A 25224-nucleotide genomic window follows, 5' to 3' on the forward strand; every position below is an offset into this window, starting at 1 on the left:
TACAAAGGCACAGATGCCAAGTGAGATCCTTCATTGCATACATAAGTGCTGTTTGTATACAATCACTTATCCACCCAAGTTCTGCCCCAGAATGTACCAATGTGCAGCAAAGCAGCTCTGCAGCCAGTCCACACTCCACCAAGCCATTTACTCTCTCCACACTCACCTGAGGAGGTCTCTTCTTCCCTGATACTTAAGCTGTGGGAGGCTTTGGGCAGCCCCTCATTGCAGGCAGGTGTGCACAGAATTTATTTGCAGATGAGCTCAGAGAGACAGATTTAGTGTTAGTTGTTTCCTCACTACATTTTAAGGCATAATCACTGCAGCCTGGCACCCAGGCAATGAACAAAGTCTTTTCTCAGAAAGAGCACTTACAGGGAGATAGTTACATTGTCCTACTACTTGCAATGAAACACATGGGGACAGTGTTTTCTCAGTCAGTTTTATGATTTGATATGTTCACATCATAAAAGTCCTCCAACTGGTACTAAGGTCAGTGTGACACATTAAGCAGTTTATAACCTCTTGTTATATTTATCCTAACAATCCCAGCTTAAAGCAAGAACTGTGCACCTTAAGACTTTGGGTTTTGGTCATGGACTTATAAACATTATTTACTTTGTAGTTCTACCAGCTCTTCACAACTTTAAATGTTATGGGTTCACAGTTTTGGGAACTGTGACCTTTTCCATACTGCTAATACTTTGAGAAAATTTGGGTGGACAGGAAAAGGTGCACGGGACTACAAGTCTTGGTACTAAGAAGAAAGTCTTAAGGAGTCTGAAAAAGGATGAGAAACATGGGAGACATCGGTCATAGTATGCTAGTTCTGAAATGCAAATTCCCATGTTCTTAAAGTCTGTGACATTTTGGGTTTCTCAATTCTATTACAATACAGTGAAAAGACCACATGAAAACTCATTATGTTATTCAACCTTCCTTTTTAGTGACTATTCTCTTATTACACACTTAGTTTTTCTTCTTTTTACACTGCTATTCAAATTCAGATTTTGAAAATACCTTTATTTTCAGCTATTTATGCTTTTACTGAAATAGATTCAAATAATTACCCTGTCACGTTGTAAGGACAGCAAATAAGAGCAGCAGCAATGTTCTACGTATTTACTTAGGTGTTTAGGTACAATACTTCAGTCAGGTATATTGGCAGAAATATATTTTCTGGGACAGATAACTGCATTATTTAAAAAAAAAAAACACCAAACAACAAAACCAACAAAACCAAAACCACCAAAAAAACCACAAACAAACAACCGCAATAAGTGATTTCTGATATGTACTTATATTGTTGAAGTTAAACCAACTCCAGGACTAAGTTTTAGGCACTACAGCTGAGGCTGCCACAAAGGCAATGGAATCAGTTGGCCAAACTTACTTTAGGAAAGGAAAATGTGGGTACAAAACCAATGTGTGTATTGTTTCCCAGAATTTGGTTACCTGCTTCTTAGATTGCACAAGAGGAAACAAAAGGAATGTAGAGTCAGTCTGTTAAACACTGAATTGCTCCCGGGTGTTGAGACTTCCCCTTTGTCTGTGTGCACCCTCATGCTGAGCTCCATCTCGCCCTGCCCCGGCCCTGGCAGCAAGGCTGAGGCCCAGGGCACATGGGGTGGGACAGGACGGTGAGGGGCTCTGAGGTGGCCACAGCCCCGGGTCAGGAGGCTGTCCCCGTGCAGACAGGAGTGACAGCCAGCTCTGCGTGTCGGCCATTTTCCCCATGGGCCTGAGTTGTGGGGTTTGTCCATCCCACTGCATTTAACATGGCTGAAGAGCTACAGCCCGTTTTTCCCCGAGCAGCCCAGGGCTGGGCCTTCCATCAGCCCTGGCTCACGCGGTGATGTGGTGGCCATGTCACAGGGGGCTGGTGTCAGGGCATCCCAGGACAGGCACGGAAAGGGCTGCGCGGTGAGGCAGCTGGAGGCGAGCAGGCGGGTGAGCCAGGGCTGAGGTGGGAGGGCAGCGAGGCGGGCAGGGAGCGGAGCGCAGGGCTGCTGGGCCTGGGCTGGCAGGAAGGGGTTGCCCATGGCATGACGTGGTGGCTGCTTCTTCTTTTCCTGAGCTGGAGGCTCGTACCAGGACAGGACCAGAGCATGGTGCACTCCCACACCTTCCCTCCACAGCCACTCAGCCAGAGAGGTTTGCTACCTTGTACAGGGATGTTGACACTAAGTTAAGGCATCAAGAGTTTGGCAGAACCTGTGGTAGGGGTTCCGCATGGTGAATGAAGGTAGCTTCTGCCTGGCCTCCCTTCACAGGCTTTCAGCCAGAGTTGTCTTCAGCTTTCAACAAGCCATTGACCTAAGGCCCAGGAAGCACACACACACAGTCTGCACCACGCGTGGTCCCACAGCCTGCTGGAGGCTCCTCACAGCCATGGACAAGGGGAGCTTCGAGCCACCCATCCTCTCTTTCTGAAATTCACTTTGAAATACAGTTTTCTGATTCATGAGCCATTGTCTGGTTCTTCTGGTTTGTGCAACCATTTGGGGAAACCTCCTGCGCCTTGTCCTTACTGTCATTATTTCCTTATTATGTTTAATTTATATATCTTTATATATGTGGATATGTATGCTATATATATACATACACACACACACACGTTATAGCCAAAATGTGGTTTCTCTCTCTCATGTACAGAAACACTTTTTTTTCTCTCTCAACTACTGATGAAAAAAAATCAGATGTTCTTTAGTTCTCCTTGCTGACCAATGCAAATACCATGAGAACAAACTTCAAATAAGAATAAAGTTTCCTGTACTTTCAGTTCTGTATTAAAAATAGTGTCATTCCTCAACACTCAGCTTTCTTGCCACCATCCTTGATGTAATTCCAGGTCAATAAATATGCCATGAAAAAGAATGAATTCCTAAAACCCTGGGAACACAGAGTTGGGCAGGAAAGAAATATGACCCTGTTCAAAGACGTGCATTGAAATTGCGTTGGCAATATTACTTCTAGTGTCTGATAATTCTGTGCTGTACTTTTAAAGAATAAAAGAAATAAGGTTCTTGTAAATGTTTTCTTAAGTAATATTTTAAAAATATAATTGTCTGCAGAAGTAGAAGGCACAGCAAATTCTACACTGCACTGGTCACTTGCTGTTGACCATGTCTGCAATGTTACAGTACCATTCAAGCTATATGACTGGCATAAATAGTTTTGGTGCCATTGTCTTAGACAGAGGTACTTGTGGGAGGAAACAGCTCTTTTCAGTACTGTGTTTTTCACCCAGCAGACAAGATATCTGAGGGGATAATCTCAAGCAGCCTGTGAATATGGGGGGAAGGAGTTCTTGCTTTGCATCTTCTCCCCTTTATCTCTTATGTCCTTTTAGAAGTACTGTTTTACTGCTGGTGATACTTGTGGATGGCTTTGCTAATCCCTCTGAAGGTGCATGAGAGAGATCTTCAGACAAACCATTTGTTTTCAGCTGTTATTCTGACACACTGACAAAATTTGTTAAAATGCCGTTTGGAAAAAGGGAAATAGTAGTCCTACTTTGAAAGCAGAGTAACTTAGCAAAATTTAAAAACCAGAAGTTTTTACAGGACTAGGAAAACAATGTTTTCTTACGTGTCTAGTTGTTTTTTGGTTTTTTTTTCCTCCCCATTTTTCAAAGGTTTGTTGACCCCAATGAGATGGAAGAATTTGCTAAAGAAAAGCTACGTGGTACTATAAAATGATAGAACTTCTAAAGCAGCCTAAAAGGAGGGGTCACTAACAGATCTTCCATCCTAAGATACACACTGGACTCTGCATACAGACCCTACCCAGAAAACTACCTACTTGGTAATATCATGGACCAAAGCATATCCCAGTGATGTGTCAGTCCTGGGTATTAAAATTTTCAGGATACATTAAGAAAGTTGCAGGGGTTTCTGATAAGGCTATATATATTGCTGAAATGTGCATCTCATAAGAATTTATTAAAATAAAACAAATGTATTTCATTTCAAATCAATCTTAAAAAGTGAAAAGCAATTTTTAGTAAATAGGGATCAGCTTTGAGTGCTACTCATTATCAAACGCACTTTTGAATTTCTTTCTTTCTTTCTTGGTTTGTTTTCAGTTTGTGCTTGTTATATGCACTTGAGGTGACAACTCTAAAGAATCTTCTGATTAACCTTTGTTACCATAGAAACAAGCAGTTTAACCTTTCAGTATATTAAGAAAATATTTTAGATGTGTAATCACCCTGCTTTCAAAGAAAACATATTGCTTTCTTCAACTAAAGGTAGAAACCCTCTTCTTTTTTCTTTTTTCTTTTTTCTTTTTTTCTTTTTTCTTTTTTTTTCTTTTTTTTTAGCTTAAGCACTGAAAAAAAAGTAGTAACCTTAACTTCAGAGTTAATGTTGATTTAGTGAGTAGTTCTATAATATAACCTTTGTAAAATCTGTGTGTAACAGATTTTAACATTAACAAAGGTGGCTGTAATTGACAATAATTATTTTGCATATATAGAAAAAGAGATGCACATATATGTATCTATGCATATTTATAACACATGCATTTATAAGATACATTTAATCTTAAAACGATCTTTCAGTTAACTTTAAAGTCAAGAAACTTTGAGGAGCCTTTCCTTTAGACAGCTAAGCTCAGGCAAATACACATGCCCTGAGATATGTATATTCATTCTCATATGCTGCATGCTGGAACAGTGTACAGCACATGCATGATTGAATTTACACTGCAAAAGAGATAAAATTATTTTCTCATATTTTCTGATTTATCTTTTCTAAAACAGGTATGTTTATTTTTTTCTTAGGGAAAATAAGACAAGTTTTTCCTGTTGCTTGAAAATGCTTTCTCTGTTCTGTGGCCTGAAACAAACATATCCATTTTAAACTTAATTTATAGTATTCAAATTGCATGACACATTAGTCAATATTGCCCAATATTATTTTAGCATAAAAAATTTTTCAGTAGTTTATGTCCTTAATTCAGTATGGAATATCCGTTTAGTCAGCTGGGGTCAGGTGTCCTAGCTGTGTCCCCTCCCAGCTCCTTCTGCACCAGCAGTCTACTGGCTGGTGGGGTGGAGTGAGAAGCAGCAAAGGCCTTGACTCTGCTTAAGCACTGCTCAGCAGTAACAGAAACATCCCTGAATTATTAACATTGTTTCCAGCACAAAACCAAAACATACTCTGTGTAAGGGCCCTTTCTGAGAAAAGGCTTTTTTCATTTTCTGGGTGCCAGGCTGCAGAGTGATTACGCCTTAAAATGTAGTGAGGAAACAACTAACACTAAATCTGGGTTTCTGAACTCATCTGCAAATAAATTCTATGCACACCTACCTGCAATGAGGGGCTTCCCAAAGCCTCCCAGTGAGGGGTGTGCCCATAATTCTGTACACACCTGCCTACAAGGAGGGGTGTGCTCAAAGCCTCCCACGTCTTAAGTATCGGGGAAGAAGAGACCTCCTTAGATGGGCATGGAGGGAGTGAATATTTTGGTGGAGTATGAACTGGCTGTAAAGGTGCTTTGCTGCACATTGGTACATTCTGGGGCAGAACTTGGGTGGATAAGTGATTGTATGTAACCAGCACTGATGTATGCAATGAAGGATCTCACTTGGGTCTGTGCCTTCATATGCCACAAATGGTACCTGAACAGGGACCTGATGAAAAAGGAAAAAAAAAAACCAACCCTGTGGCATAGCCTAGCTGAACCAGGGAAGACAAATATGTGAAGATGGATACATGAGTGCTCTCATCACCACTGCAGGACAGTAGGTGAACAGCTGGGAACCATGGGGCAATCATTAATACAAGAATAGAAAAATTGGGAACAGAAAAATCATATGGATGTTTTGGACTGAAATAGCTGAAATTGCCCTCACCCATAGTTTCTGCATTTTGGGCAAAACTGACCGACTCATCACATTCTGGTGAGTCGTCTGAGATTATAGTCTTTTGAAACAAACATTCCCTTGGTAATCACGTTTATCTCCTTGCAACAATAGGATATCATGTCCAGTAGAGGCTGCATGAATTTTATTCATGTATTTGCAGCAAGGAGCAAGAGAAAAACCTGAATCTTTCTGTGCTGTTTTGCAACTATGACTAGATCTGTAGATTTAAATTGTACTGTGCATTTTATTGTCAAAGATATGAAAGGAGACTTGAGCTGAAGCAGTTCTGAAAGCAAGAGAAAGAGAGTATACTACGGTGCCTTAGATCAGTGCAGAAAGGAGGCTATGTGAAAGGAAGATGTGGAATTATATCTCCAATACCAGGCAGGGTGACCAGCTGTGTGGGAACAACTCCTGTACAAAGCTGTAAAGGAGCTCAGACCTCAGTTAAAGATTTTTGGACTCAGATCGGCATTTATCATGACCTTGTACGCTGCCATTGCAGAAGAATTGTAATGACCCTATATGATTGTGAAGTGCTGTGTCGTATGATGCTTACCTCTATGCAGCATACAGTTTGGATAATGGAGTACTGGGATCAAGCTGCTGTGCAGCCAATGGATAATTCAATGAACTTGAAAGATATAGATCAAGGGCCTTGGTGAACCCCCAACTGGCTTGTTCAATCAGCTGATCACAAGCATCCTACCAATGATGAGCCAGAGAAAAAGCCAGACTAATGTGGATCTTCCTGATGCTTCTTGCTTTGCACCTGGCATTGCCACTGTACAAGCTGTAACAACGTTGAATAAGTTAGGATGTGATATGAAAAATAGTGATGTGTGGGTTTGTTATATTGGTAGGGAGTTAGGGCCATTGCTGTATGTCTACCGTGTTTGATGAACCTGATGTAAGCCATGATACAAAGGCCTGTTCATCAAGCTATGATGGTTCAAATTCGCACAGCCTTAACCTTATCCAATTTAACAAACAAAAAAACGGGAATTGTAAACACTGTTTCTGAGAAAAGGCTTTGTTCATTGTCTGGGTGCCAGGCTGCAGCGATTATGACTTAAAATGTAGTGAGGAAACAACTAACTAAATCTGTCTCTCTGAGCTTATCTGCAGATCAGTTCTGTGCACACCTGTCTGCAATGAGGGGCTGCCCGAAGTCTCCCACAGCTTAAGTATTTGGGAAGAAACCTCCTCAGATGAGCATGGAGGGAGTAAATGGCTTGGTGGAGTGTGAATGGGCTGCAGAGGTGCTTTGCTGCACATAGGCATGTTTCAGGGCAGAACTTGGGTGGGTAAGTGATTGTATATAATCAGCACTTATGTATGCAATGAAGGATCTCACCTGGGGTCTGTGCCTTCATATGCCACAGTCCTGTACTAGCTACTATGAAGGCAACTTACTGTACTCCAGGCAAAGCCATCACACCAGTCTGAATTAAAGACACAAACTATTAACTTTTTTTTCATTGTTAAAAAATCTTGGGCACTATTGATGATGCTGAGTCTAGCAGATGGTGGGGAGTTAGGAATTCTTGTTCAATAAAAATTAGATTCAGGCCTTGCACATCTTGAGGTTCATTAACACAAGCACTTTCAGTTATGAACTGGACCCTGTTGTTTATTTTCTTCTGAAAGTTATCAAACCAAAGATGGAAAGATATAAGAGGTTTTATTTAAGATTAAGTTCAATTATCTTTACTGCAGCATTTCCAAAATTTTTTTGAACAGTAAAAAAGTATATGTGTTTGCAGTTTTATGATTCTTCAAGAGTGTTTCATGAATAATTCACACTTTGTATGCACAATTTTTAGTCATGGCTTAACATATTGATACATAGGTTGAAGAGAAGGACTGTATTGCCTTAACTGTATGTTTACAGCAAGTAATTCCGTGTAGTTTACATTCACCAGTGAGCTACAGCATAGTTCTTTTAATTTGAGACACATGCTGAACTGAGAGTGCAAATTAAATATCATAAACTAAGTATAAAAGGACCTTTATTAGAAGCCATGTTAGGCCTCTGAGCATGTCTGCTGAGAAATCAGTTGAGAAGGCACTTAAGAACATGTACTTAGGCAGTTAATAAAAATTTTGGAGTTTTTTCTTATGGCAGATCTGGTTCCTGAGTATACGCCATATATTAGATATTTGAATTATACAAGTTATCAATTATAATATTAAAAAATGTTTTCCCTCTTTTATTAATGTTCTCTCACTTGTAGCAGTGGTCAATCAAGACCAGACTTGAATACAGGATGCTGTAGCATTTTGTCATTTAGGAGGCCCTTGTTAATAAACATGACCACTTAACACTGTTACTTAAGACATACGAGTTGTTGGAAAATAACTAGAATATCTTTCTTTCAGGAGCTCTAAACATGGAAAAGAAGCCTTGAGGCCAAATAAAAATAAAGAAACTTACTAATTTAAGTAAGTGGAATGCCAGATGACTGAAGTAGTGAACTTATTTCTGGGTTTTAAATATCTTTGATATTATCTCAAACATAAAGTTATTAACAGAACTGAGAGAGGTTTAGAAAATAAGTTGCATTTAGCTGCCATAGTAGATGTGTTCTTGCCCTCTTGGATGATGCAGGTTATCCTACTTGGTTTTCTGTATTGGAGTCCTTAGTCCTGCCACATCAGACATATGCTGGTCTTCTCTAAGTTCTGTTTCATACCTGCACTTGTGCTATGCATGTCCTTCAGATAATCAAGGGCTTTTAAAATATTACTCAGGTGCCTCACATTTACCTGTTTCTACATCTGTGTCTACACAGATGGATATACAAGGACCTGTAAGTGGTGGCGTATACTCTCCTAGGAATGTTTTATATAGTCCTTGAAAGAAAGAGTTGAAGTCTCTTTCTTCTGAGTCAAGTGCTCTGCACATTGGAGCTTGTGAGTTATGGACCTTTAAAACTGTTGTCTCCAATCAGTGGTTCTTCATTTCCTGCTGCAAAATAGAAGCTCAACTTTACTGTTGCAATGTGGCCCCTATGTTTTGAGAAGACTCATGATTGCTGACCTATATCAGGTGTGATCATGGCATGCCTCTTGGAAATGCCAAGATTTTAGGTGGTGGAATGCTTACCCTGAGGATCCCCATCCCATATCCCATTTTCTTAGGATGAGATGGGTATAAAATTATCTGAGCCCTCTCAAGGTAAGAATTTAAGCATAACAGTCAAACTTCACTTGAAATTTAAACACAGTAAGCTGCTTTTTTGCCAGTTAGTTTTTTCTTAAGGAAAACACAATGGAAAAATCAGGGTCAATCAGGGAGAAGATGCTTTGTGGTTCCAGTTTGTACTATATTATTCATAAAGTCTGTATTCTTTTGCCTTGCAGCTACAGATTTATTCTCCCTCAGTCTCTAGATATTGATACTGTTGAAGACCAGGATAATATGCTCTGATTCTAATCCTGAAATTTGATTTCCACCTACACACATTAGGTTGGCTGGGAGAAGTTATCGGTGCCTGGTGTGGTAACTGGGTTCAGTCTAGTCAACACTTACAAAGAATATTGCAGAGGAAGGACACATGTAGAAACCTGCCCCAGTTCCAGAAATGCTATCAAACAGCACTTATCTGTTTGCATGATTCAAGTTGTGTTCTAGGTCAGCCTTAATTCAGGGAACATATTTAGGCTTGTACATAAGCTACTTCTGTTCACAGAAACACATGCACACACCATTAGCTTTCAATACACACAAGGTACTTTCCAGGGGAAAGAAAAGACTTTACTGAGAGAAGCAGTAATCCTGTAATCACAGTCATTATACTGCATGAATGTTGTTGAACTGTGAGATATTAACCACAATGCTTTCCTCTGTTACCTCCTTAGACTATTATGCTCAAATATAGTCTAACCTCTTCCTCCCCCCCCTCCTTCTCCTTCCTCCATCCTTTTAATGTTTTTCTTTCTACCTTTATTTGAATATAATTCAGACAAATGTTATCACTAAAGAAATAGTATCAGACATGTGGCTTCTTTAAATGTAACCAAATATGAGAAAATTTGTATTGTTACTATGATTTATTTCATTTAAAAGTAAATGACACCGTATGACACCAGTATGTATCCATGCATGCACAGATATGCATGCATGATAGAGTTGACTACACAGGTAGATTACAGAGCAGGTAATTTAGAGAAAAAGTAGTTTTATAAGATTTACTATTCATGTTTAATTTACATTACTATAGCTCATAATTATTTAGAAAATTTCCAAAGAGGAAAAAAACTACATAAAAAAGTGACTGACATTTTAGTACCAGATGAAATTGTGCTGTAATGGAATTTCAAACCACTAGTTTGCTGTTTTCATGTAGGAATACCTGTATAAAATTATTCTGCATAGGAGTCTTTAAGAAAGACTATTTGATGACTTTAAGGCTAGTCTGAAGAATCTAAAGTGAAAAAGGTCCATTTCTACTTTGTGATGATTAATAAAATTCATAATATGTCTGAGAAATACTGAAGTAAGCTGATAAACATGTACTGCTTTTGAAAAATGTTTCCAAGGTTCAGAGAGGGAAGCTAGACTTACCATCATGTTTGAAGGCCTCTGAAAAGTGATAGAGGTTTGTTGGGGAGTGATAATGTTGTGCAGCTCCTCTCCAGCCTGGTGAAGATACACTTCCTAATGAAGGACTGCTTAATCGTGGTCTGTTCTTTGTGTTAAATGAGGCTAAAGGTGAACTACCAGATTTGATTCTTAGTATAGCAGCATATGAAGTGGGGAGTCCAGGAACAGCTTCTGAATATTCTGGGGGAGGGGGGGAGGGGAAACAAGAAATGAACATTAAATAAATACAAAATCTATCACTTTTCAAAATAATATTTTGTTATGCAGTAGAAAAGTAGAAAAATTTTATCTGTAAAAGGGGTGTCAGAGACACCCCGGACTCCATGAGGGTCTCAGCTTCTAAACAGAACAGGCAGAAGCATAGAGCTCTAAGACAGAAAATTCCCCTGCAGTTTCAATACAATATAAAAATTAGGTGGTTATTATATTTCATTCTTTTGGTAATATGGGTTTTCAATATTTAAAATTCTATTTCTATGACCCCAAATCACTGTCTGCCAAGCCACCACCTTTCCTTCACAGCTTTACAGTACTTTGTGTATGCAGTACAGAAACACTGGCTAAAGTTAAATATGCTCCTCATTTCAACAGTACTCTGCAAATCAAGTGAGCTAGCTAAAAAGCCCAAGAGCCATATATGCACAAACCTGTCTGCCAAGAACATGCATATGCCAAAATCACCTCCTTTTCTATTTCTGTAGCTTCCTTTTTTCCCCTTTTCTGCCTGTACTTAAAATTTCATTGTCTACAAGTACAGAATAGTGCCCAAGCTTTTGGTCCCTGTATAATGCCAAATATAAGAGAAATAATTAAATAGATTAAAAATATCACTCAGGAGCTGCAGGAACAAAGTAAGCAGAACTTTTCAAATCAATAGTACTTGACATAGCACAGTCTAAAGGGCATGACAAGAAAATTTAAAAGTATGTTCATAAAGATGAGCGAAGGGGCTTGAACTGTATATCAAGTGCTTAAGAAAGAACTGATTTTTGGCGGGACAGTGAAAGTGGTTGGCAAGAAAAAAAGATTATTGTTCTGTCATTTCCACTGATGATAAATATTTATAAACTGGACATTCTTCAAACTGGCAGAATGTGAACGATGAAAAACTATGGGTGTTCAAAAGCTTTGAGTAGAAGCACACTCAATTGAAATACAATTTCTGAAATACTAGGTCATGGCTTTGCTGGAGAGCTTTTGGAAAAATATTCTAAGCGTAAATATAATTTAGACTATTTCATATTTCAAATGGTTTAAAATTAGAGAAATATGTATTTTACTTTATGAAGATTGTGATGGAGAATGCTTAGTCTTTCGGGTTTTGGAATAGGTCATTTCAGTACAATAATCAGTGATTATTGTCTCTGATCAGATGTTAAGTGTTTACCTCTTCTGCCTTTTAGAAGAGGCCAGAATTTGGAAAAAGCAGATGACCAGTATTTTAAAATTACCATTTTCATCTATGCAAACTATACATTTACAGATTATTTGGTGATGCCATATCTCATTTCAAATTTGGATTTAAATACAAGTTTTTGCAATCATATGGGAAAAGCATAAATATGGAAGGTCTGGTTTATTTTTCATCTTAGTCTCACAAACAATCTACTTTATTATGTGCATCATGCTGTTTTGTACATCATAAGCATAATATCTTTTCTGGCATGCAAAGAGAGGGAAAATACAACATTGTCATGATAAATTAAAATGCAGTATGAAACTATCTTATAGGACCTCTTGAAACATTGTCATTGGAATATAAATGCGATTTCACAAAAAATATCTTGATTGTCTTTTAATAAATTCTTCATATATTTTGCAGTATTATGTATTTTAGTTCTTTTAAAGTAAAATTTTCCATAGAGGAGAAGTGAAATCCAATCCCAGGGGAATATTGAAAAAAATCTTTTTAAAAAAATTATATTAAAATCCACCCCCATGAAATAACTCATTTTTGTTCTCTTTTCCCTCAGGTTACAATCTCAAGATCATTGAGGTTTCTTGAACAATTATTTTTTTATATTTGTGACTTATTTTGGTCTCACCAAATACTAATTTATCTCATTTTAAAATATTTTTGGCCTTACAAATATAAATTATTTCAGATAAATAAGCTGCAGTAGAAATGTCCGTGGTTAAAGTTATCACATTAAATGCTTAATGCAGAACGGACATCTTTCTTGTGAGCAGAGAAGGAAGATATTTCCTAAGGAATATGGATACATTTAAGGGATAAGTCTCTAACACATTCTGTGTCAGAGAATGGAAATGTTTGGTGGTGAATGTAACGGCCCTGGTGGCAAAAAAAAGCCAGTTAGTTGGGTGCTGTGGAGCTCCTCAGATCCTCACAGCTCAGATACCCTGATATCCCTAGGGTTTCTGGTACTGTCCATGGAAATGCTGCAGAAAGTCTGGAAACAGGCAGATTGGGATACAGTTCTGTTTTTCCTCACATGGAGATGGGATGTGGCTAGATTGCAGCTGATAACAAGGATGCAAGACACCACACAAAGGACACTTGCTCTGAAGACACCACTTCTCTCCATCTTTTAAATATATATCAATCTGCTTGTAACTCAAGGAGAACAAATGGTCTGTAAGCTACATGAGATGGGCAAAGAAGCAGGAAGAAAATGCTAAATTGCAAAGTGTGGTGTCACAGAACTATTCCAGTATGTACTTTTATACATAAATATAATATATAATTGTAACAGTGATAGATATTCTGTTTCACAGTATCCATTTCTATAGTTAAAAAAAAAATAATGAAAAAAGTGGAAACAGCGGTGATGGCTGTTGGGAAGACATTCCTTCAGTGTGCAAATGGACATAGAAGAAATACACACTGGAAGGAGTTTTACTTTATAATAAAAAAATGCAGATTTGCCTTTGGTCCAAACTTTACAGCGCAGCATAAGCCCTAATAGGATTTCAAAAGGAAACATGATTGCAATCACATATATAATGAATGTACTGTTCCTGGAGTATTTTCTGCAGATACAGGCAGTTTTCTATTTCTGGCATGGTATTTTAGCTCTGTGCTATTTGCCCTATGGCAATGGACAGAATTTGGGAAAACTTTATGTCAGTACTTTTTCGGCAAGTGATAAATACTTTGTGTGACTGAAATATAGTATTATTAGGCCGTTAAATGTACTATATGCCATATATATATCAACAGTAAAACTCCAGTGTCTGAAGACCTTTTAAACTACGTAGTCCATTTGTTGATAGCAAAATATAGTTCCTTAGATGATGTTCCCGAGTATATCAGATATTCTAGCTTGAGAAGATTCAAATATATATTCATATGTCATTTAATTGGGAAAATTATGAAACAGTCTTCCTTGATGGGTAGACAGAAAGGCTTCCTGTGCAAGCTAGAAAGTCTGAGCTGTATATTGCTTTTTTTGCAAAGAAATGGAGATTAGCAATCAGAAATTAAATACTATTAATCCTGATTCTTAGATAGACTGAAATCTCCAGTGGTATGCAGCCTCTCTGTCTGCACAAGTTTGAGTCAAAGGGCCATTTTTGTTAATGTAATATTTCTCATTTTATGCTATGACTGTCCTGTTTCTTTGCATACATGACACAATAGCCTACTCCAGTAAATAGGATTCAACAACCCCGAAATAGTTTTGACAACTACTTTTTGCTGAAATAGTATGTGCAGACAGCTTGGTGAAATAAAACTGTGGTTCTTTTCCCACTTAAAAATAATAATAAAACCCCCTTTAAAAGACTTTGTTATCTAGTTGAATGGGGAGCACTTGTTCCACGTGGTAAATCCAGGGTTTGAAAGGACAGAAAAATCAACATGCTTTCAGATGTATGTAAAGTACCTTGGGAAGAAAGAGAAGGAAAGGATACAAAAGTCACCGTACATGGTGAAAAGGTCTTGCAGTAACAGCAGTATTACGCAAACTGGTTTCTGACCTTTCATGGTATAATTGTTTTGTTTGGCTGGGATTAGTGATCAATGTGAAATTTCACCCTGACTCTGCTGCTGAGTCATGCTCATGGGGATGCTGTATCCGAGTAAAGTTTCTCTTGTAAGACATAATTGGAAATAGTTAATAACTTATACGTAAGCAAATATTCCTTGTTTTGTTTACTAAAAGCCTGTAACCTATGAATATCACTGACAACTGGAGCAGAAAGCATGCTTACCTTAAGACAAAACCTACTTCCTAATCCGAACATTCATCTCCAGAGATTTAGACTTCTGTACTGCCTAGTTGCAGTGGCTTAATTAGAATATATTTTTATTGGACTACTATTTACAATAAAATTATTCCTTTAATTTGGTTTGGATTACACTTCTGAGACTTGAGAAAATAAATTTATTTTCCATTATTTAAGTACATAGTTAAACTGCTGGAGAGTAGGTGTTAGATGTCTCTAATGTGTTTCTTAGCTTTACCAGTCTACCCTTCAAATCCCTGAGAGATTTTATCAGACCTATGGGTAGTTCTCAAAACTGCTGCACTTGAGTTTCACTATGGAATTATATTTTCCCTAAACTCATTCTTTGAAATGACTTAAGTATTTGGGATGAAGCATCCAAAGGTTTTTCAGCTGCCAGCAGACATAGATAAGGAATATATAGGCCTAAATGGTAAAGATATTAAGCAACTAGAAACAGCCACAATAAAATCAACACCTTGGATTAACCTTCATAGTTCTTTGCACTAGAACCACCAGATTTATAGTCATTTTAATAACAGTATGACAGTTTTAAGATAGACTATATTTTTTTTTATTCCAAGTGCACATTTTCTTATATGTGATTTCCAACAGCAAAGTATGATTTGAATTAGTTTTGGTAACTTTTTAATGAACCTGTGTCAACCCATTAAATTATTCATGCATCTTTTATTATTTCCAGCACGCTGTTCTTCAGCCTTTCTTTGGTCAGTTTCAACACAACAAGGAAAAGCAGCACCACAGGTAATAGAGAAACTGTCTTCTACTGATTACTGAGGGTTTTTTCTGTTCAAAAAAAGCAAAAATATGAATTTCAAGATCATTTGAAAGATATTTACTCCTGTAATTTACAATAGGTTTGTCAGGTTAAATTTGACTTTTCATGTGTGCTGTGAGGGAACTAAGCTGACTCTGAGTGAAAGGGAAACTTTTCCCACAGGATGGTATATGCTTATACACATTCCTTAGGTGCAGTCCATGGGTACAGATATAAACCACAAATACTATCCCATTATATTTTATCTGACAGATTTGTTTCAAAGGGCACAACATACGTCAACATAGCTCCAACCATGGCACTATGTAATTTTCCCAAAATACATTCTTTCTTCAAACAGAAAGATGACAAAGCAAATTCACTGAATCTATCCCAAAAACTTCTTTGCATACTGTCTTTCTAATATTTGAAATCTATGCAGAATAAAGGATTCTGACTCTTGGGGTGATGTTTTGTTTTCCTTCGTTCCTTTTTTTTTTAACTGACTCCTGGTCAGTTACTAACTCATTGACATTTCTCAACTATCTAATTAAAATGTAGTTTATCTTATAATACTTGCAAATGTGACCTTCATTTGTGTATTTTTGCTAGCTAGGATGTTTAATCAAATGTCATGAAGAATGCTAACCAATTTTTTTCATTGTAACTTTTAATTATGTTGTTTCAGTGGAAGCATTCAGTCTTCTATGAAAATAGCTGCCTTCATTCTGTAAACTGGATTGTATCATTGTTGCTCCCCAATTTTTTAAACAGAAATATATTTTCTGTCTTGTTCTGTGCATGCACATTGGTTTCCTTTTAGACTGCTCCATGACATTTAGCTTGGCAATAAACTGAGAGAAATATGCAGGAATAGTAGGAAACAGTTGATAAGGTGTCCATCCAGGACATCTCTTATGAGAACTAGGATTAATACTAGAGAAAAAAGTGGAAGCTAGCAGATTTTCTCAAGAACTGGTTTGCATTTGATCCTCCTCTGCACAATTCCCACTGTCTGTGGTTTAGTTTACATGTCAGAGATTTTATTTTAAAGATACTATTATATCCCAGTTTTTACTCAAAATGACAGGCAATGCAACAACATATGCAATCATCAAAACCAAACCAAATAAAAAGACTGAAACCTTCACAAGGCTTAAAAACTCATTTTAAACACCTGGAATCTGGATGTCTACATGTGAGCTAGTGAGGCTGCATTCACTTTACAGGTAGTGAAGAGAAAGAGGAACACGATATGTAATGTGATGGACATGCTTAGTAAATGTCTACTTTTTTGCCACAGCCTTTAAAAGTAAAGTGAGTAGCTGAGATGTCAACATTTCAACTTGTTCAGATATCCATTGTCTTAGTCCTCTCATCATAAATCAGTCAAGCTTCATTTGTGTCTTTTCTGCTCAAAATGTCCGGTTGTTCTGTGGAGGAGTGAAGATCAAGAGATTTGTATTGTTTCCCAAAGCAGCAGTGAGGGATGATATAGAAGCTGGAAGCTCTCAAGGAAAATATGCTGTTGGTCTTCATCAACCTTTTTCACCATAGATTTGGTAGTATGGAAAAGAGAGAAAATTCATCTATTTAAGATGGTCTTTCCTTGTGGAGAAAAGTAGTTTTTTGCCAGGACTTTGGCCAAATGAAAAAAAATCTTAAATCCAGTAATTATTCTGTTGAGCTTTCCAGTAGTTCGGCATTCAAGGAAGATACACAATAATTTAATTTGAAAATCCAAAATAGCCTCTCACTTCATAGAATTTCTTTTCTCTTAGAGTTCTGGTCTTATAAGGCAGCAAATTTGAGAACATAGAATACTATGGACAGATATGGAAAAAAATAAAAAAAAATAGGGATATATTTTGTTTTCCTTTAAAGTAGCAAAGGGAAAGTGCTTTGAAGAATTAAAGCATTGACTGAAGGATAGTAAAGAATATTTCCAGCAGCTATTAGCAAATGAATCAGTATTTTTGGAATATTATCCTGTTACACTTGATTTAAATATCATGAATTTTTATGGGGAATTATTTTGAATAATACAAAGATGGTTTTGTAGAGTTAGTCACTGTTTCCCTTCCTACTGAAAAAAACAATCTCTTTTCTGTCTTACTTCCACTTCATACTTATAATGCAGCAAATAGGTGACTCAATATATGCTCAATTATTCCCACTTTGCATGCAACATATCCACCAGATCAAACAAAATATACTTTAAAATAGAACACTTAGAGCTACAGATTGATTACAACTGCAAATAACAAAAAAAATAAAAGCAATAATATATTCCAATTATGGAAGAACATTTGTCCAAAGTTAAGTAATTTTAAAAGTGTTTTGAGATTATTGTTTTTGTTTTCTATCAAAACACTTAATATTTTCTCTTTCAATGCATGCTGGTATAGTATACAGATTTCAACTAGTTAGGGTATGTTTCTGCCACAGCACAGGCTTCAAACACACTGATTATGTTAAATAAGTGCTTTGCACCTTTTTCAAAGTCTCTGCAGTCACGTAATGAAAAGTGGTTCTGAGATGCAAAAAACATAAAACTCTTCTTTGAAAACTCTTCTCATGAACTTATTGAAGGAAAATTTAACTGCAAATAATATTTTTTAAAAAACTGTATGATTTAGCATATTCCATGTAGCTCAATATTTATTACTTCTGTTTTATGCACTATTTAGGAGCACAGATGTGTCTGACACTTTACCAATATGTGGAATTTTTCTGCCTGTTTGTCTAATACAAAGGAATTTTAGGTCAGCTTTGTCTGAAAAATATCACTTAGACCAGACAGTGTAGATAGATGAGAGCATCACTATTCTCATGCCATCCAAGAGAGAGATTGTAGAAATTGGTGGCTTCTACATATCTTGTAGATATTTTCTGTATATCTATGGCCTGAAGGAGCAGTGCTACTTACTAGGTATAATTTGTAGGCACATGAAGTGCCCTAAGACTCCTAAATGGTTTCTGTTTGTCAATTTTTAGATATATTTCACTATCCTACTTCTTCAGGTACTTTTCATACAATATTTTTCAGCTCAGACGTGACTTGTATTCTCTAGCAGGAAAGTCTGGAGCATTACTAATGTAAGATCCATAGATTAGCCTACACTGCATGCTTTTAATTGAAATCTTAACTTATTTTCCCCATGGCTGATGATCATCACAGTGAGCTGTCAATTCTGAATGTGAAGGGAGAACCAAGTACCAAAGGTCAACTATTTTAGCACTAATCAATTAAAGTAATTAGATGGATAGAAATCCTTATTTATAGCCCTTCCTTCCTAAAATGATATGCATATCAATGTTAGGTAGACAATAATAGATCAATCCACAACAAAGGATAAACTAGTAATTGACATTGTTAATATAAAATGCTTGATTAAATTATTAATGCCACTATGAACACTGAAGCAGTCAAAATCTTAATAATCAGTGTGCGAAGGAAACTACCTGCTGATTTTCTTGGCAATAGAAATATGTATACATTAGTAAAACTCTGGGGTTTTAGGAGATCAGACAGCTACTTTGCCAGAAAAACAATCTTGGATGTTGCTCACTTCTCAGAAATATTTTGAAACATCCTGAACTAACTTGAAAATACCAGTTTGTCTGCTGCTGCCTAAACACAAGCTCTGGTACTGCCTTAAAACTACCAGATGTTTCTTTCAAAAACCACATTTGTTCTTTCTCCTATGTCCTTCAAGCAAATAAGTTGTTTTCCATAAACATCTTTATTGCTCTCTCTTTGTATTCCCCCAAACCAACACCTGAAACCTTGTTTTTTTGGTGATGCCAGTGCATCCAGGCCACCTGGAGATGCACTGTGAGAGTTATTATTGCTTTCTGTTTTATTGTGTGCTCATCAGACTTCTTCTTTTGTCTGTTTTACACAATAGCCTTGCTAGTGAGGACTATGTCTCTTTGCTTGCACTTTTATCTGTCAGTAAAACAGGACCCCTACATGTATCATATCCTAGCAGAAGTAGCACTATCATATCCTAGCAGAAGTAGCACTGACACCAGATTGGTGTCTTACGGTGTCACTGGGGCAGTGACTGGGCTGAAATGGGGCCGTGGGCCTTGGCCAGGGTGGGGGGAAGCCCTGAAGAGGCTGGGCAGGGTTGATCAAGCCTAGTAGGGCCCTGACAGCAGCCTTCCTCCCCAGCAAGGTGTGCCTTATGTCCTGCAGAGACCTGGGCCCAACAAAGACCTGCCATGGAGTGGTTTAGTTGCTGTGGGATGGCATAGGGCTACTTTAAGGGATACAGGGCTGGGACGGGGAGTGGGAAGCTTGGGGCTGGGGAAGCGGGATTCAGGCTTCCCATAAGGAGGCCTGGCAGGCAGAAGAGGAGGACAGCAGAGCTGGGTTCAAACCTGATCAACAACACCTACAGTTTCCATGTTAAAAACAGAAACAAAATGATCTTAGAATCACAGAATCATTTAGGTTGGAAAATACCTTGAAGATCATAAAGTCCAACCAATAACCTAGCACTGGCAAGTCCACTACTTAGCCATGTCCCTAAACCACTTCTAAATAAGCACCACATCTGCGTGTCTTTTAAATACCTCCAGGGATGATGAATCAGCCACCTCCCTGGGCAGCCTGTTCCAGTGCTTGACAACCCTTTAATTGGAGAATTTTTTTCCTAATATCTAACCTAAACCTCTCATGGTGTAACTTGAGGCTGTTTCCTCTTGTCCTATTGTTTCTTACTTGGGAGAAGAGACTGACCCCCACCTCGCTACAGCCTCCTTTCAGGTAGTTGTAGAGAATGACAAGGTCTTCCCTCAGCCTTCTTTCCTTCAGGCTAAACACCCCCAGTTTCCTCAGCTGCTCCTCATAAGACTTGTGCTCCAGACCCTTCACCAGCTCCGTTGCCCTTCTGTGGACATGCTGCAGCACCTCAATTCTTTCTTGCAGTGAGGGGCCCAAAACTGAACACAGTGTTTGAGGTGCGGCCTCACCAGTGCTGAGTACAGGGGGACAATCACTCCCCTTGTCCTGCTGGCCACGCTTACTGATACAAGCCAGGATACTATTGGCCTTCTTGGCCACCTGGGCACACGGCTGGCTCATGTTCAGCTGGCCATCAACCAGCACCCCCAGGTTGTTTTCTGCCTGGCAGCTTTCCAGCTGCTCTTCCCCAAGCCTGTAGTGTTGCATGGGGTTGATGTAAATAAGATCTTTACCATTATAATGCTGATCAATTAACAAAATACTGAAAACAAAAACAGTTATCAGCGTATATGTATATGAATGAAAATTGTTCGTTTGAAAAGGAGGCTACTGCTGCAGGCAGAGCTTTCATCAAGACATAAGCACACTTCACTATTCAAATGGCTTCCCTGTTTTCAAACCTACTGGGATGGAAGAAACTGATAGTTAAGAGAAATTAGCCACTGATTTTAAAAAAAATCAGCTGGAAATTATTTTAAAAGCATATTATTAGTTTTTATACATCATAGCAAAAGTAGGCATATTTTCATCTTTGGATGAAAGAATCTGTGACATTTTTCATCAAACAATGGAATTAACATGAACAATAAAGTCATAAGGTTTTCCTGAAGTAGTGGAAAACAAATACTTTCTGAGAAGAGATCATGTGTTAATAAGACAGAAAAACTAGAATTTGACAGGTTTATGTAATTCACACATTAAGATTCATTTGCAAAGGTAACAGCTGTACAATGTATGATTTGTTTAAAGAATTTTGCAAAATTTCCTTTTATTATAAGGGAATGTCCACAGTTTGGAAGCTGTGCAAGTAAACAGAGATCAAGTTAACATTCAATACCATGAGTAACAGAGCAAGAAATTCTAACAGTGGTTTATTAAAATAATAAAATAATCCACTAAAAGTTTGTCAATTAACATGTAATTTTTTAGAAGAATCAATTTTACTTTGACATAGAAATTTCTGGGTAAGTTTGTGACTAGCACAGAGAAATTTATGATTCACAGCTAAAGTAAGCTTTCTTTAAATTGCAAGATTAATTAAAAGTTACCTAGGATAATGCAAGTTTTTCTGTTCCCTGTGATACACATACTTACATATTAACGCAGTTCTCTGTGTTTATGTGCCCAGTGAAAGCAGACAGTCTTTCATCCCCTTTGAAATATCTCGTGGTTCAAAACATTTTTATATACGTTTTTTTCAGCAGCTAACGTATTCTTTTCAACCTTTGCATCCTTCTTTAGTTCTCTGCTTTAGCATTCGTTAAATTTAGTTTGCTTTAGCATTCGTTAAATATTTTACAGTGCACTGTCCACCTTGCCTTGCATCTTCGACACCTTTATGTGGCTTAAATTTCCCTTAGCAATCCTACGAATTAATCACTGGGTATATTGTTGGTCTAAACAGCTATTGCTAGCAATTAAACAGTCCTTACACACACAGAGTAAAATTCACTCTCTTGCTCTGGAGAAATACATTGACAAAGCACTTCTTCAGCATTTTTAAGTATTTAAAGAGGCATGTAGGTCTGCAGACTGTTAAGGGGGTTAAGATTTTATGTTGGTTCTGAAGTGTTTTCAAAAATAAAAAAACATACTAAAAACCCACTTTGTTACAATGGACTTTAGTCCACTGTCTTTCTGCATGGAAACAACAGTTCCATGAAAATATACATGCTGAAGCTTGTCTCTTGTCTTCTTTGTCTGAGATGTACTAATAAAAGTGAACACAAACCCCTTTCAAAACACCAAAAATTCTTCCAGTCTTTGCAACTAAATAAATTAGAATGCACCATGCAGCGACATTTATTACCATGGGGTAAACCCATAACACAAACACATCTGCACACTGTTTTCCTAAATTGGAAATAACTTTGTTGTACTAAACCCACCATATTCCACAAGCTCTTCAGGTAATTCTTAATTATTCTCCTCTGTTTTCATAGTGGTTGCTTTTAACCACAGGATCTGGTGCCTCCTTGTGTGCATTTCCAATTGTAAACTGGTGGTGAGCCCGGCACCCTCACTAAAGTAGTCACAAATTCAAAGGAAAGCCATCAAAAGGATGCAGTATTCAGGGCTGACTAGAAGTTCCTTGGAGGGCACAGACTTGAGCTGTTCATACAGTCCTTTATAATGGAAAAAAGAGAGGCTGTACAGCTGATCTCCAACAAAGTGCAAATTATTTTAAAATAGTAATAGGAGTACTGAGATAATACCCTAATAAAACTGTTTTTTTACCCAGACAAAGCAAAAAGTGCACGTTAATAAGGAGCTACCTAGTGTTTTACTAAACTTTAGAAACCTGATGATTTTAATTTTCAAGCTCAGCAATAAATTTTATGTATTTGGGGGAAAAAAAATCAAATTATCAAAGTTTATCTCACTCAGAACTTCAGCAAACTAGTCCTAAATAGTGCATCCATCAAATGCTTGTAGAAGCTACAGTCTGAAAAGACACAACTTCTGCAAAATGATGCCATATAAAACTGAAAAAAAGGACTTTGTTTTGACAAGATGAAATATTAAGGCAATATTTAAGGTTCTGTTTGCATGTAGAGAGATAACTTTCAAAGTTTGATTAATTACTACAGGTAAGAAAGAGCAGAAAATTGACTATAAACTCAGAATAATACTGTAAAGTATTTTATAAGATTTTTAAAGGAATATTGATGTCCAGGCTTCAGTCCCATTTTCAGAAAAGTATTTAAGCACACAGTCTCATCTTAAAGTACTGCTGTATATAGTGGGTCTGGGACTCAGGGAGTTTCTCCATCCCAGTCCTCCTAAGCCAGGCTGATGTGGCCCCACGACACCAGGTCCAGGCACCAGCAAGGCTGAGCATTTATCCCTGGCACAGACACACACACACATGCAAACCACACAGTCAACACGGAACATTAATGGATCAACACAAACAGGCAGTGCTTTTACAGGCACTACCCACCCGCCAGCAGAATGGATGTTACCCTCACCTAGGAAAACAGTTCAGAACAGGGTTTAATGAGAAGGCAAAACAGATTAAGACAAGCAGGGGCAGGGCATGGCAAGATGAGTGGACCAACCAGCAGCTTACCTGTACCCAGCTGTTCCTCCCTATATTACAGAATCACAAAATAACTGAGGTTTGAAGGGACCTCTGAAGGTAATCTAGTCCAAGCCCTTTCCTACAGCAAGGCCACCTATAATCTGTTGCTCAGGACCATGTCCAGATGGCTTTTCAATGTCTCCAAGGAGGGATTTTTCAATGTCTCCAAGGAGGGATTTTTCAATGTCTCCAAGGACACCCTGTCCTTGGTTACCCTCACAGTAAAAAAGTGTTTCCTGATGTTCAGAGGGAACCTCCTGAGTTTCAGTTTGGGCCCATGGCCTCTGGTCCTAGCACTGGGCATCACTGAAGGGAGCCTGGCTTTGTCCTCTTTGCACCCTCCTTCCAGGTATTTATAGACATTGGTAAGATCCCCTGTCCTTCTCTTCTCCAGGCTGAACAGCCCCAGCTCTCTCAGCCTCTCCTCACAGGAGAGATGCCCCAGGCCCTTCATCACCTTTACGGCACAGCACGTTGTAGAACTCTCTCTAGCCTGCCCATGTCTCTCCTACTGGGGAGCCCAGCACTGGACACAGCCCTTCAGCTGTGGCCTCACCGGTGCTGAGCAGAGGGGAAGGATCGCCCCCCACCAGCCGCCAGCCACGCTTTGCCTGGTGCAGCCCAGGATATCATTGGCCACCTTTGGTGTAGGGGCCCATCGCTGGCTCACGTTCAACCGGGTGTCTATCAGGGCCCCTGGGTCCTTCTCTTCCAAACTGCTTTCCAGATGGATGCTCCCTGGCATAAAGGGTAATGGTACAGTAATTGAAAGTCTACATTTCTCAGACTTTCTGAGAATTCAGCAAGAACATTCAGATAGATATTCAAACTTAATCCTAGAATAAACACATGTGTACAGAATACTTTGCTGTCAGAGATCAAAAGCATCAGGGGTTTGTGCAATGGGATTAAACATAAGGCAGAACGGAGTTTTTCACCATGGTCATAATATTAATATTTAATATTTAATTAGCAGCTTAATTAACATTAGCTGCTTTCCAGCTGGGTGGTTCCCAACATACACTGGTGCCTGGGGTTGTCCCTCCACAAATGGAGGACTTTGCATTTCCCCTTGAGGTTCTTGTCAACCTATTTCTCCAACCTGTTGAAGTCCCTCTGGATGGCAGCATGACCCTATGGGATGGCAGCATGACCCTATGGCATCAACATCCACTCCTGGTTGTGTGTGATCTGCAAACATATGGAGGGTACACTTTGTCCCATCATCCAGATCATTAAAGAAGATATAAAACAGGGCTGGAATCAGTATTGATCCCTGGGGTACACCACTAGTTACTGTCTTCCAACTAGACATTGCATTGTTAATCACCATCCTCTGGCCTGATCATTCATACAGTTTCAATCCATCTCACTGTCTTCTCTCCAGCCCATACGTCAACAGCTTCTCTAGGAGGATCTTATGGGACACAGTGTCAAAGGCTTCCTGAAGTCCAGGTAGACAACAGCCACTGCTCTCTCCTCATCTACTAGCCATCCCTGACATTATCTCCCATCCTCTCTTTTTCCCAAGTCTGTTCCTCCCCGACCTACCTCTGTCCATTCCTTTCTCTGCATTTGGCCCTCCTCAGAAACATCTTGTAACAGCTATATTTGCAGTACCCCTCAGAGTTCCCATTGATTTGCCCTTCCCCATGCAACCCATGATGATCTTGTTTTGGTCCTTATCAGTTACAGTGTGGTGGATGAGCCTCTCCAT

The 25224-nt window shown here is 38.4% G+C and overlaps 1 protein-coding gene across 4 annotated transcripts in view; it reads right to left on the bottom strand.

Moving 5' to 3' along the window:
* The window catches only part of CNTN5 (contactin 5), a 678106-nt gene that overhangs the window by 245512 nt on the left and 407370 nt on the right, over positions 1–25224 (bottom strand). For 3 of the 4 annotated variants that reach the window (XM_055802997.1, XM_055802996.1, XM_027777047.2), the window contains one exon: positions 10443–10661. The exons of the other annotated variant lie outside the window; for it this stretch is intronic. In XM_055802997.1, coding sequence (XP_055658972.1) covers positions 10443–10661 — 219 coding nt within the window. The remainder of the gene's footprint in view (positions 1–10442; positions 10662–25224) is intronic. 4 annotated transcript variants of the gene reach the window in all.

Source organism: Falco peregrinus, chromosome 4 (assembly GCF_023634155.1).
Source record: "Falco peregrinus isolate bFalPer1 chromosome 4, bFalPer1.pri, whole genome shotgun sequence".
Classification (NCBI taxonomy): domain Eukaryota; kingdom Metazoa; phylum Chordata; class Aves; order Falconiformes; family Falconidae; genus Falco; species Falco peregrinus.